The following is a 15,036-nucleotide window of genomic DNA, read 5'->3' on the forward strand; positions in this document are numbered from 1 at the left end:
GACTGGGGGGCTGGGGGCTGGGGGGCTGGGGGTGGGGGGCTGGGGGTGGGGGGCTGGGGGGCTGGGGGCTGGGGACTGGGGGGCTGGGGGTGGGGGGCTGGGGGTGGGGGGTTGGGAGTGGGGGGTTGGGGGCCGGGGGGCTGGGGGCTGGGGACTGGGGGGCTGGGGGTGGGGGGCTGGGGGTGGGGGGTTGGGAGTGGGGGGTTGGGGGCTGGGGGTGGGGGGTAATGTCGAGACAGGAAGAATGAACAGAAAGGGAGAGACATGGTGCACAGAGACCTTGCAGCCACAGTGTTCTGTCCCACTCCGCCCCAGTCTTCTTATCCTTGCCAATGTTCTCTGAATCACTTTAGGCTCTGAATATTTTTTTTTAAAAAAGCTTCCAATTAATGGGCTTTTGTATAACAGGGGGTCAGACAGACTCGAAACGTTAACTCTGTTACTCTCTCCGCCGATGCTGCCAGACCCGCTGAGTTTTTCCAGGTAATTCTGTTTTTGTTTTGGAGACACGATGGGCTGAATGGCCTCCTCCTGCGCTGTAACAACTCTGTGAACCTTTAACAGTTTATCGGGGGGCCATGGGGGAGTGGGGTTTGGGGGCGATGGGGTCTGTGAGGCTCTGTGAGGGGGGGGCAGACATGGGAATGTGGTTGGGAGATAGTGTTTGCGAAAAGTGCCACTCAGTGCGAAGCTCTGGTTGTAAATTCAGATTATTTAGCTCGCGGTGATAGATTAGTTTCTAAATTATTGATGGCATAATTCCTACAGGATATCACATAACTGAAAGGCAGGCTAATCGATGGCTCTGCTCCTAAAGGGACCCCCTGCTCTCGCCCCATGTGGATACAGTGGGAAAGGTACAGGTTCAATTAACGACACAACATTAAGTGAGATATATACCGATGGAAATGTTAATATAAAATACCCTACTCTTCAAATAATGCTGGGATCTAAACACCTGCTGGAATCTGTTTGCTTGAAATTCATTTCACTGTTCAGCTGCCTTTAACACTCACATCCTTTTACCATCTGGAGTTTAAAGACTGCTTCGCACGTCACTCAGTTAAAAAAAAAAGTGGAGGAACTTTGATCAAACTGGCAGCAAAAATTCTAGCGATGAGAAAGCGGAGAGAGAACGAGAAATAAAACTAGGGAAAGAGACACGTCCGTCTGGGGACAACTGGAATCGACTTTTCATCTCAGGAATAAACAGATCAAAAAGCAAAGAATTCAAAGGTAAAATATTCCAATAGATCAAACTGGGAAAACAATTACTGAACAATGTCATATCAATTTTTTACTCTAGGTAATAAACTTTAAAAAGGAAATGTTTGATAAAATGATTGCTGACATTGCGGGTCTCTGGGTGGAGTTTTTAAGAGGTGACTGTGTAGGTTGGTTACTGAGAAGCTGTGAGGGGTATGTGGGTCTGTGAGTGAGTGTGTGAGGGTGTGTAACTGAGTGACGGTGTGAGAGAGTGAGTGAGTGAGGATGTGTGAGAGTGAGTGAGTGAGGGTGTGAGGGTGTGTGAGAGTGAGTGAGTGAGTGAGGGTGTGAGGGTGTGTGAGAGTGAGTGAGTGAGGTTGTGAGGGTGTGTAACTGATTGACGGTGTGAGAGAGTGAGTGAGGATGTGTGAGAGTGAGTGAGTGAGGGTGTGAGGGTGTGTGAGAGTGAGTGAGTGAGTGAGGGTGTGTGAGAGTGAGTGAGTGAGGTTGTGAGGGTGTGTAACTGAGTGAAGGTGTGAGTGTGAGTGAGGGTGTGTGAGAGTGAGTGAGTGAGGGTGTGAGGGTGTGTGAGAGTGAGTGAGTGAGGGTGTGAGGGTGTGTAACTGAGTGAAGGTGTGAGAGAGTGTGAGTGAGTGTGTGTGAGAATGAGTGAGTGAGGGTGTGAGGGTGTGTAACTGAGTGACGGTGTGAGAGAATGAGTGAGTGAGGATGTGTGAGAGTGGGTGAGTGAGGTTGTGAGGGTGTGTCAGAGTGAGTGAGTGAGGTTGTGAGGGTGTGTCAGAGTGAGTGAGTGAGGTTGTGAGGGTGTGTGGGTCTGTGAGTGAGTGAGGTTGTGAGGGTGTGTGGGTCTGTGAGTGAGTGAGGGTGTGTGAGAGTGTGAGTGAGGTTGTGAGGGTGTGTGAGAGTGTGTGAGGTTGTGAGGGTGTGTGGGTCTGTGAGTGAGTGAGGTTGTGAGGGTGTGTGGGTCTGTGAGTGAGTGAGGCTGTGTGAGGGTGTGTGAGTGAGGTTGTGAGGGTCTGTGAGTGAGTGAGGGTGTGTGAGGGTGTGTGAGAGTGAGTGAGTGAGGTTGTGAGGGTATGTGGGTCTGTGAGTGAGTGAGGGTGTGTGAGAGTGTATGAGGTTGTGAGGGTGTGTGGGTCTGTGAGTGAGTGAGGGTGTGTGGGTCTGTGAGTGAATGAGGGTGTGTGAGATTGGGTGAGTGAGGTTGTGAGGGTGTGTGAGAGTGTGAGTGAGGTTGTGAGGGTATGTGGGTCTGTGAGTGAGTGAGGGTGTATGAGGGTGTGTGAGAGTGAGTGAGGGTGTGTGAGAGTGAGTGAGGGTGTGTGAGAGTGAGTGAGGGTGAGTGAGGGTGTGTGAGAGTGAGTGAGGGTGAGTGAGGGTGTGTGAGAGTGAGTGAGGGTGAGTGAGGGTGTGTGAGAGTGGGTGAGAGTGGGTGAATTTTCATTTAAATTCCCTTCTTTAAATGTTGTTTCTCGCCAGGCAAAATTTGATTTGAAATCCGGAAACCGAGTTGATCGGGTTTAGTCTCCGCTCCCCAGGTCGCTGGCCGCATCGTTAATCCCACTCACTGAATTACAGAGCCTGTCATGTTCACACACACCCTCACTCACTCATTCACTCACACACACCCTCACTCACTCATTCACTCACACATCACACACACCCTCACTCATTCACTCACACATCACACACACCCTCACTCACTCACTCACACATCACACACACCCTCACTCACACATCACACACACCCTCACTCACTCACTCACTCACTCACACATCACACACACCCTCACTCACACTCACACATCACACACACCCTCACTCACTCATTCACTCACACATCACACACACCCTCACTCACTCACTCACACATCACACACACCCTCACTCACACTCACACATCACACACACCCTCACTCACTCATTCACTCACACATCACACACACCCTCACTCACTCACTCACACATCACACACACCCTCACTCACACATCACACACACCCTCACTCACTCACTCACTCACACATCACACACACCCTCACTCACACTCACACATCACACACACCCTCACTCACTCATTCACTCACACATCACACACACCCTCACTCACTCACTCACACATCACACACACCCTCACTCATTCACATCACACACACCCTCACTCTCACTCACACACATCACACACACCCTCACTCACACATCACACACACCCTCACTCACTCATTCACTCACACACACCCTCACTCACACACCCTCACTCACTCATTCACTCACACATCACACACACCCTCACTCACTCACTCACACATCACACACACCCTCACTCACACATCACACACACCCTCACTCACTCACTCACTCACTCACACATCACACACACCCTCACTCACACTCACACATCACACACACCCTCACTCACTCATTCACTCACACATCACACACACCCTCACTCACTCACTCACACATCACACACACCCTCACTCACTCACATCACACACACCCTCACTCACTCACTCACTCACACACATCACACACACCCTCACTCACACATCACACACACCCTCACTCACTCATTCACTCACACATCACACACACCCTCACTCACTCATTCACTCACACATCACACACACCCTCACTCACTCACTCACACACATCACACACACCCTCACTCACACTCACACATCACACACACCCTCACTCACTCATTCACTCACACATCACACACACCCTCACTCACTCATTCACTCACACATCACACACACCCTCACTCACTCACTCACTCACACATCACACACACCCTCACTCACACTCACACATCACACACACCCTCACTCACTCATTCACTCACACATCACACACACCCTCACTCACTCATTCACTCACACATCACACACACCCTCACTCACTCATTCACTCACACATCACACACACCCTCACTCACTCATTCACTCACACATCACACACACCCTCACTCACTCACTCACTCACTCACTCACACATCACACACACCCTCACTCACACTCACACATCACACACACCCTCACTCACTCATTCACTCACACATCACACACACCCTCACTCACTCATTCACTCACACATCACACACACCCTCACTCACTCATTCACTCACACATCACACACACCCTCACTCACACACATCACACACACCCTCACTCACTCATTCACTCACACATCACACACACCCTCACTCACTCATTCACTCACACATCACACACACCCTCACTCATTCATTCACTCACTCACACATACGCTCACTCACTCACACAGACCTACATACCCTCACACACCTTCACAACCTCACCCACTCACTCTCACACACCCACCATCCTCACTCACACCCTCACGCACACCCTCGCTCACTCACAATCACACAGACCTACATACCCTCACTCTCACTCACACTCTCACATACCCTCACTCATTCACTCACAGACCCTCACACCTTCTCACCCACCCTCACTCTCACCCACTCTCACTCATTCACTCACACGCCCACACACCTTCACAACCACCCTCACTCACTCACACCCACCCTCACTCACTCTCACCCACCCTCACCCACCCTCACTCTCATCCACCTTCACTCTCACCCGCCCTCACTCTCACCCACCCTCACTCAGCCTCACTCTCACCCGCCCCCACTCTCACTCTCACCCACCCCCACTCTCACTCTCACCCAACCTCCCTCACTCCCACCCTCCCCTAATTCTTCCTGTTAACAATTTTACTGAAAAATTAGGCAAAAAATGGGTCAAAACTAGCACCCAAACTGAAAAAGGTGGCAAGTTTAAAACACAGTTTTCTCCAGTGCATGCTGTTTCAAGCATAGAAAACTGTCAATATTGCTAACATTACTCATTCAACTACACTGATGTCATAAATCACAAATTCTTGAGTTAAAAGGATTTATGCAATTTCTCTGGTAACTGTTTAGTGTGTTCTGGCTTAAAATGGCACGAGATTTAAAACATTACAGAGCAGCCACATTACACAATGGGTGAACTCATCATTGGCAGGCTAACCTCGAATTCAATTCCTGATCTTTTGGCTGTAACTTTCCATTGTACAATAAATTCAACATTGAACATGGTTTAACATACAGAACACAACTATCCACATAGCTTCAAATAGATTCCACAACAATGGAAGAATGGCAATGGTCTTCCTTCTTTAGATTCATCTTTCTGATCTTGGTTTTCCAGCTCCGATTCAGTTCCTAGATTCAATTCAGGAATCTCATCATCTACATTCTCTCTGCGATGTCCCAGGTTCTGCTTCATCCACCAGCTCACTCTCACCCTCCCCAACCTCCCTCACTCACACCCTCCCTCACTCACCCTCAACCACCCTCACCCTCACTCTCACCCACCCTCACTCTCACCCACCCTCACTCTCACCCACCCCAACCTCCCTCACTCACACCCTCCCTCACTCACCCTCAACCACCCTCACCCTCACTCTCACCCACCCTCACTCTCACTCACCCTCAACCACCCAACCTCTCACTCACCCTCAACCACCCTCACCCTCACTCTCACCCACCCTCACTCTCAACCACCCTCACCCTCACTCTCACCCACCCACTCTCACCCACCCTCACCCTCACTCTCATCCACCCTCACTCTCACTCACACCCTCCCTCACCCTCAACCACCCTCACCCTCACTCTCACCCACCCTCACCCTCACTCTCACCCACCCTCACCCTCACTCTCACCCACCCTCACCCTCACTCTCACTCACCCTCACTCTCACTCTCACCCACCTTCACCCTCACTCTCACTCACCCTCACCCTCAGACCCTCATTCACTCACTTTCACACAGCTTCACACACTCACTCACACCCCTTCACTCCCTCACACCCTTCACTCTCCCTCACACTCCCTCATTCTCTCACTCACTCTCACCCACCCTCACTCTCACCCACCCTCACTCTCACTCTCACCCACCCTCACTCTCACTCTCACCCACCTTCACACTCACTCTCACTCACCCTCACCCTCATTCACTCACTTTCACACAGCTTCACACACTTCCTCACCCCTTCACTCCCTCACACCCCTTCATTCTCCCTCACACCCCTTCATTCTCTCACTCACTCTCACACACCCTCACTCACTCTCACACACCCTCACTCACTCTCACACACCCTCATTCACTCTCTCACACACAACCTCACTCACTTTCACACACCCTCACTAATTCACTCACTCACACAACCTCACTCATTTACTCTCTCACACACCCTCACTAACTCACTCTCACACCCTCACTCACTCACACACCCCACTCACTCTCACACACCCTCACTCATTCACTCACTCTCACACACCCTCACTCATTCACTCGCTCTCACACACCCTCACACACTCTCACACACCCTCACTCACTCACACTCACACACCCTCACACACCTTCACTCACTCACTCTCACACACCCTCACTCACTCACTCTCACACACCCTCACTCACTCACTCTCACACACCCTCACTCACTCACTCTCACACACCCTCACTCATTGACTTTCACACACCCTCACTAATTCACTCACTCACACAACGTCACTCATTTACTCTCTCACACACCCTCACTCACTCACTCTCACACACACACCCTCACTCACTCACTCTCACACACCCTCACTCACTCTCACACACCCTCACTCACTCTCACACACCCTCACTCACTCACTCTCACACACCCTCACTCACTCACTCTCACACACACCCTCACTCACTCACTCTCACACACCCTCACTCACTCACTCTCACACACCTTCACTCACTCACTCTCACACATTATCACTCACTCACTCTCACACACCTTCACTCACTCTCACACACCCTCACTCACTCTCACACACCTTCACTCACTCACTCTCACACACCTTCACTCACTCACACACCCTCACTCACTCTCACACACCCTCACTCTCACACACCTTCACTCACTCACTCTCACACACCTTCACTCACTCACTCTCACACACCCTCACTTACTCACTCTCACACACCCTCACTCACTCACTCTCACACACCCTCACTCACTCACTCTCACACACCCTCACTCACTCACTCTCACACACCCTCACTCACTTACACTCACACACCCTCACTCACTCTCACACACCCTCACTCACTCACTCTCACACACCTTCTCTCACTCTCACACACCCTCACTCACTCACTCTCACACACCTTCACTCATTCACTCGCTCTCACAACCCCTCCCTCACCCTCACTCATTCACTCACTCTCACACACCCTCACTAACTCACTCTCACACACCCTCACTCACTTACTCTCACACACCCTCACTCACTTACACTCACACACCCTCACTCACTCACTCTCACACACCCTCACTCAATCACTCTCACACACCCTCACTCACTCTCACACACCCTCACCCACTTACACTCACACACCCTCACTCACACTCTCACACACCCTCACTCACTCACTCTCACACACCCTCACTCACTCTCACACACCCTCACTCACTCACTCTCACACACCCTCACTCACTTTCAGACGCATTCATTCTCACACCACCTCACTCATTCACTCACTCTCACACACCCTCACTCATTCACTCACTCTTACATCCCCTCACTCATTCACTCACTCTTACACCCTCTCACTCACCCTCACAACCCCTCACTCACCCTCACTCATTCACTCAATCTCACACACCCTCACCCACTCACACCCTCACACACCCTCACTCACTCACCCTCACACACACTCACCCACTCACACACCATCACCCACTCTCACACACCCTCATTCATTCATTCTCACACACCCTCACTCACACTCTCACACACCCTCACTCACTCACTCTCACACACCCTCACTCACTCACCCTCACACACACTCACCCACTCACACCATCACTCACTCTCACACACCCTCACTCACTCTCACACACCCTCACTCATTCACTCAATCTCACAACCCCTCACTCATTCACTCACTCTCACACCCCCTCACTCATTCACTCACTCTCACACACCATCACTCATTCACTCACTCTCACACCCCCTCACTCACTCTCACACCCCCTCACTCATTCACTCACTCTCACACCCCCTCACCCATTCACTCACTCTCACACCCCCTCACTCATTCACTCAATCTCACAACCCCTCACTCATTCCTCAATCTCACAACCCCTCCCTCACCCTCACTCTCACACCCCCTCACTCATTCACTCACTCTCACACACCCTCACTCATTCACTCACTCTCACACCCCCTCACTCATTCACTCACTCTCACACACCATCACTCATTCACTCACTCTCACGCACCCTCACTCACTCTCACACACCCTCACTCGCTCACTCTCATATACCGTCACTCATTCACTCACTCTCACACCCCCTCACTCATTCACTCACTCTTACACCCCCTCACTCACCCTCACTCATTCACTCACTCTCACACACCCTCACTCATTTACTCACTCTCTCACACCCCCTCACTCACTCTCATACCGCCTCACTCATTTACTTATTCTCACACACCCTCACCCACTCACTCACCCTCACACACCCTCACTCACTCACCCTCACACACACTCACTCACTCTCACACGCCCTCACTCACTCTCACATACCCTCATTCATTCACTCTCACACACCCTCACTCACTCACTCACTCACTCTCACACACCCTCACACTCTCACACACCCTCACTCACACCCTCACATGCCCTCACTCCCTCACACACCCTCACTCACTCACCCTAGCACACCCTCATTCACACCCTCACACACACTCACTCTCACACACCCTCACTCACTCACTCACTCACACACCCTCACTCACACTCTCACACACCCTCACTCACACCCTCACATGCCCTCACTCCCTCACACACCCTCACTCATTCACCCTAGCACACCCTCATTCACACCCTCACACACACTCACTCTCACACACCCTCACTCACTCACCCTAGCACACCCTCATTCACACCCTCACACACTCACTCACTCTCACACACCCTCACTCACTCACTCACTCACTCTCACACACCCTCACTCACTCACTCTCACACACACTCACACTCTCACACACCCTCACTCACTCTCACACACCCTCACTCACTCACTCTCACACACCCTCACTCACTCTTACACACCCTCACCCATTCACTCACTCCCACACATCCTCACTCATTCACTCACTCCCACACACCCTCACCCATTCACTCACTCTCACACCCCCTCACTCATTCACTCACTCTCACACACCCTCACTCATTCACTCACTCCCACACACCCTCACCCATTCACTCACTCTCACACCCCCTCACTCATTCACTCACTCTCACACAACCTCACTCATTCACTCATTCTTACACACCCTCATCCACTCACCCTCACTCACTCACTCACACACCTTCACTCATTCACTCACTCTCACACTTCTGCCCCACGCTCCGGATCTTTGCGGAGGGTGGGGAGGGGAGGGGTGCAGATGTGGGCAGGGCACCTCCTAGTAGGCCTGCTCTGGGCCTGGCCAAAGTGGCCATTAATGGGACCAGGCAGCAGGCGGTGGAGGGGGTCATTCAGCTTGACTGTCTGCCCCTCCAACACAGCCATGTTCACAGCCAGGTGTCCCTGGAGAGGGAGCACGCAGTGTCCATTGGTACACTCGAGGTCATCCATGACCAGTGAGCCCACAGGGGCTGGAGGGCATCACCAGCCCCGGGAACACTATTTTAATTTACTTTGATAAGTTCCCTTTGAAAGTGTTGGGTTTTGTTGCAGTGCTCTTTTGAGGGGCTTTCGATTAGTTAATTAGTTTTTTTGTAAATGGGTTTATTTAATTAGCTCATGGTTTTAAAGCAAGCATATAAATTGGGGATATGTGCCTGGCTAGTTCCCTTGGTCAAGCCTAAGAGCCTTAATTTTTTTGCCCCTTTAAGGGGCTTTCTATTAGTTTATATTATTTGTTTTAAAAGAGCATATACCCCCAGGTCTCCCTGCTCCTGCACCTCCTTTAGAATTATACCCTTTATTTTATATTGGTTCTCCGCGTTCTTCCTACCAAATGAATCACTTTACACTTCTCAGTATTAAATGCTAATTTCATCTGTCAATTCCACCAACTTGCCCATGTCCTTTTGCAGTTCTACACTAGCCTCCCCATGGCTCACAATACTTTCAAATTTCATATCATCTGCAAATCTTGAAACTGTTGCCTGTAATACCACGGTCTAGGTCATTAATATATATTGGGAAGAGCAAGGGTCCTACGCTGACCCTTCCAGTAGAAAAACAACCATTCACCTCTACTCTTTGTTTCCTTCACTCAGTTTTGTATCCACGTCCCTTTTATTCCATGAGCTCTAACTTTGCTCACAAGTCTGTTGTGTGGCACTTTATCAATTGTCTTTTGGAAGTCCATGTGTACCTATCCACAGCATTACCCTCATTAACCCCCTCTGTTACCTCATCAAAAAACTCAAGTTAATTAAAACACAAATCCATGCTGGTTTTCTTAATTAACCCACATCCGGCCAAGTGACTATTAATTTTGTCCCAAATTATCGTTGTCATTCACCCTCACTCACTCTCACCTACACTCATACTCAGTTTCGCCTGCCCTCAGCCTCAATGTAATGGTTTTAAATCTGGGAAGATAATTAATTATGATCCTCAGTCTGTAGTTTGAGCACTTTCCATGAATTCTTTATTTGAAGATTACCCTGTGAACATTCAACGCTTACACTTGAATATTAATAGTTTGGAAAAATATTTAAAATTGATGCAGTAAAATAGAGACTCTATTTGGGAGGAGGCTCTGAGTCTCTATCTCTACTCCTGAGTGTGGATAATATTTGGTGTTTGTTTCTTTAAACGCTGCTGTTTGTGACACCAGTTTCAGACTCTCTGCTCAGGAATCTACTGTTAATGATGATGAGAAAATTCCACAGTTTCTAATCGATGTGTTTTACAGTTTCATATTTGTTTCATATTTTTGTGTCACCTGCACAATTCCTGGTAAAGGAAGGTGTTCCAGGAATTGTGAACATTCCCTCTTGTTCTCCATGATGCTAATTCCCCTTTTTAACTTAAGGTTCCCTCAGATCCTCTAAGTTATGCTGTAGGTTAATTTGAAACATTTTTTTATCATTCAATTACTTTATATTCTCAAAACATTTGGAAAGGTTTCCGGTTCTCCCTGGACACAACCTGCAGGAAACCCCCCCTCCGCCTCCCCAACCTGGGAACACCTTCCCCCCAGGAACCACCTCGCCCGGGGCCCCTCTCTCCTCACGGGACCCCCACTCCCCCTGGGAACCCCCTCTCCTCACAGGACTCCTCGCCCCCACAAGAGTCCTCCCCTCCCCCCCACCCCCGGATCCCCTCTACCCCGGGACCCCCTCTCATCTCATGATCCCCTTCTCCTCATAGGACCCCCCTCTCCCCCGGGTCACCCTCTTTGGCAGGACCTCCTCTCCCTCAGGATACCCTCTCTCCTTGGGACCCCTTTCCCCCCCACCCCCGGGACCGCCTCTCGTCGAGGATCTCCTTCTACCCTGGGACCATCTCTCTCCCTGCGGGAACTCCCCTCCCAGTGGGACCCCTTTTTCCTCCCTGCCCCCAACTCTATGAGATCAGCTTATGATGTGTCGGTCTGTGATCCCACTTGTTTGTGCCCCTGTAGAGCTTGGGGTTCAGGATGAAGTTCCCTCTGGGATTGTTGGCCCTGTTCTTGGCTCTGGCCCAGACCAGCGAGCGCTGGAGATGGAACTACCGGGATGGAGGTAGGAAGGGCCCAGGGGATTGATGTGGGAAAGGTTGGTTATGGGGAGGTCTTTGTGGTACCTAGAACCCTCGGAACCATAAGCTGAAGACTTCCTTTCCTCAGCATTGATCCCCTCAGAACCTTCAGCAGGGGTTGTGGCTAATATTTGGGGGTGAGGTTGATATTTGAGGGTGTGGCTAATATTTGGGGGTGAGGTTGATATTTGAGGGTGTGGCTAATATTTGGGGGTGTGGTTAATATTTGGGGTGTGGTTGATATTTGGGGTGTGGTTAATATTTGGGGGTGTGGTTAATATTTGGGGGTGTGGTTAATATTTGGGGTGTGGTTAATATTTGGGAGTGAGGTTGATATTTGGGGTGTGATTGATATTTGGGGGTGTGGTTAATATTTGGGGATGTGGTTAATATTTGGGGTGTGGTTAATATTTGGGGGTGTGGTTAATATTTGGGGTGTGGTTAATATTTGGGGGTGTGGTTGATATTTGGGGTGTGGTTAATATTTGGGGGTGTGGTTAATATTTGGGGTGTGATTGATATTTGGGGGTGAGGTTGATATTTGGGGGTGTGGTTAATATTTGGGGTGTGGTTAATATTTGGGGGCGTGGTTAATATTTGGGGTGCAGTAATGTTGGGGTGCGATGATGTTGGGGTGCAATTTGAGAGTCAGTTCCCTGTGACAACTGTTTAACTTGTTCTTGTTTCTAGCGGACAGAGTGAACATTAACGGGCTTCGCAGCCTCACCCGTCTCCTGGATTACTGGGGAAACAGAATCTTCAAACAAGTGAAGGACACAATGATCAGCAAACCACAGGATGTACTGCCTGACTACTCCAGGTAGAAAGGGAGAAAAAAGAAGAGAGAGAGCGGGGGGGAACGGAGGTGGGGGGAAGGACAGAGAGAGTCAGAGGCAGAGAGAGTGTGAGAGAGACAGAAACAGAGAGATAGAGGGAGACAGAGAGACGGAGAGAAGGAGAGAACGACAGAGAAAGACACACACACAAGAGGGAGAGACAAAGAGAGACAGAAACAGAAAGATAGAGGGAGTGAGAAGGAGAGTGAAAGAGAGATAACAGAGGGAAAGGGATAGGGAGAGAGACAAGAGAGAGATAGAGAGAGCGAGACAGGGATAGAGAGAATGTGTGAGAGAGAAATGTACAGTCACTGACTTCTCTCTGTTCTTTTTCCTGGTCACTGATCGCTGTCCTGTCTCTCTCTCTCTCTCTTTCTGTCCAGGATTCAGCCACTTTCTGAGGCTTTGGATGATCTCTTTAAAGAGGTCCGGGCTCTGAAGAAGCGACTTGCAGATTTGACCGAGACTCTGACGGGTTTGGAAAAAGTTTTCACCCAAGTAGGATATGGAAAACCGGTGAAAATCAAACGTGTGGTGATGAATAAGTTGCCAAGGAAGAAGTCAGTTTACCAGATCCCAAGCCAGATCCCGAACCAGGCCCTAATCCTGAAACCGGTCCGGAAACCGGTCCGGAAACCAGTCCGTGGCCCGTACCGGAGGGTGAAGCCAGTAAACAGGAGACGCTCAATCATCAAGGGCTTCAGAAAGAATTGAAGTGTGTCCATGTTGGAGGATTGTACCAGTGATGGTCTGTCTCCACCCCAACATGAAGCAAGCTTTACATTCCCAGCACCGAGACATAAACCATTCCACAAAGTAGCAAAATTCACCCAACTTGAAAATCTGGATGTTCTTGTTATGATCCTAACTTTGGGTCTAAATGTAGGAGAACGATATATAAAACCCCTAAACAATCATGAAGGAGCTCAATGCACCTCACAGGACAGATAAAATCCAACCAAATCTGACCCAGGGCCACATAAGGAGTTATTAGGGCAGATCATAGAAACATAGCACATTAAATCACAGAAGGAGGCCATTTGGCCCATTATGTTCCTGCTGAGTCTTTTGAAGGGCATTCCAGTTAAACCCACTTCCCTGCTCTTTTTCTCATATCCCTGCAATTTTTCTCCTCAAAGAGTTTATCCAATTCCTTTTTGAAAGTTACCCTTGACACCATATCTACCGTTCTATCGGACAGTGTATTCCAAATCTTAACCACTCCTTTGCAGGAATAATTTTTTCCTCATGTCTCTCAGAGAGTCGTTAGTCTGTGGAATTCTCTTCCCCAGAGAGCAGTGAATGCTGCATCATTGAATATATTCTAGGCTGAGTTAGACAGATTTTTGATTGACAAGGGAGTCGAGAGTTATGGGGGTTGGGGGCAGGCAGGAAAGTGGAGTTCAGGTCACAATCAGATCACCATGATCTTATTGAATGGTGAAGCAGGCTCGAGGGGCCAAATGGCCTACTCCTGCTCCTAATTTGTATGTTCTTAGGATTTAATGTCACCTCCAGCTCTTTTGTCAATCACCTTAAATCTGTGCCCTCTTGTTATCAACTCATCAGCCATCGGAAACAATTTTTTGTTAGGTACCCTACCCAAACCCTTCATGATTTTAAACAACTCGATTGAAACTCTTCTCAGCCTTCTCTGCTGTAAGGGGAACAACTTCTCCAATCTCTCCACGTACAGTAAAGTCCCGCTGTTCACGACTTCTTTTGCCAATTTGTTTACCCACGCATAAGACCATAACACATAGGAACAGAAGTAGGCCATTCAGCCCATCAAGTCTGCTCCACCATTCAATTACCTCATGGCTGACCTGATAATCCTCAATTCCACTTTCCTGCCTTTTCCCCATAACCCTCGATTCCCTTACTGATTAAAAACCTGTCTATCTCATATTGAATATCCTTCACAACCCAGCCTCTATAGCCCTTTGCGGTAAAGAATTCCACAGATTCACTACCCTCTGAGAGAAGAAATTCCTCCTCATCTTTGTATTAAGTGGCCACCCGCTTACTCTGAGATTATGCCCTCTGGTCCTAGACTCTCCCACAAGGGGAAACAACCTCTCAGCATCTACCCTGTCAAGCCCCCTAAGAATCTTATATGTTTCAATAAGGTCGCCTCTCATTCTTCTAAACT

General features: G+C 49.5%; 1 protein-coding gene across 1 annotated transcript; it reads left to right on the forward strand.

The window, feature by feature from the left end:
- Nucleotides 1-934: 934 nt before the first annotated feature.
- Nucleotides 935-14,637, forward strand: LOC144669526 (uncharacterized). The gene is made up of 4 exons (XM_078531995.1): nt 935-1,236; nt 11,933-12,032; nt 12,739-12,868; nt 13,268-14,637. The coding sequence occupies exons 2-4, from the start codon at nt 11,948-11,950 to the stop codon at nt 13,596-13,598; spliced, it is 546 nt and encodes a 181-aa protein (XP_078388121.1). The 5' UTR covers nt 935-1,236; nt 11,933-11,947; the 3' UTR covers nt 13,599-14,637.
- The last annotated feature ends 399 nt before the right edge of the window (nt 14,638-15,036 follow it).

Source organism: Cetorhinus maximus, chromosome 29, assembly GCF_964194155.1.
Source record: "Cetorhinus maximus chromosome 29, sCetMax3.hap1.1, whole genome shotgun sequence".
In the NCBI taxonomy this organism is placed as follows: Eukaryota; Metazoa; Chordata; class Chondrichthyes; order Lamniformes; family Cetorhinidae; genus Cetorhinus; species Cetorhinus maximus.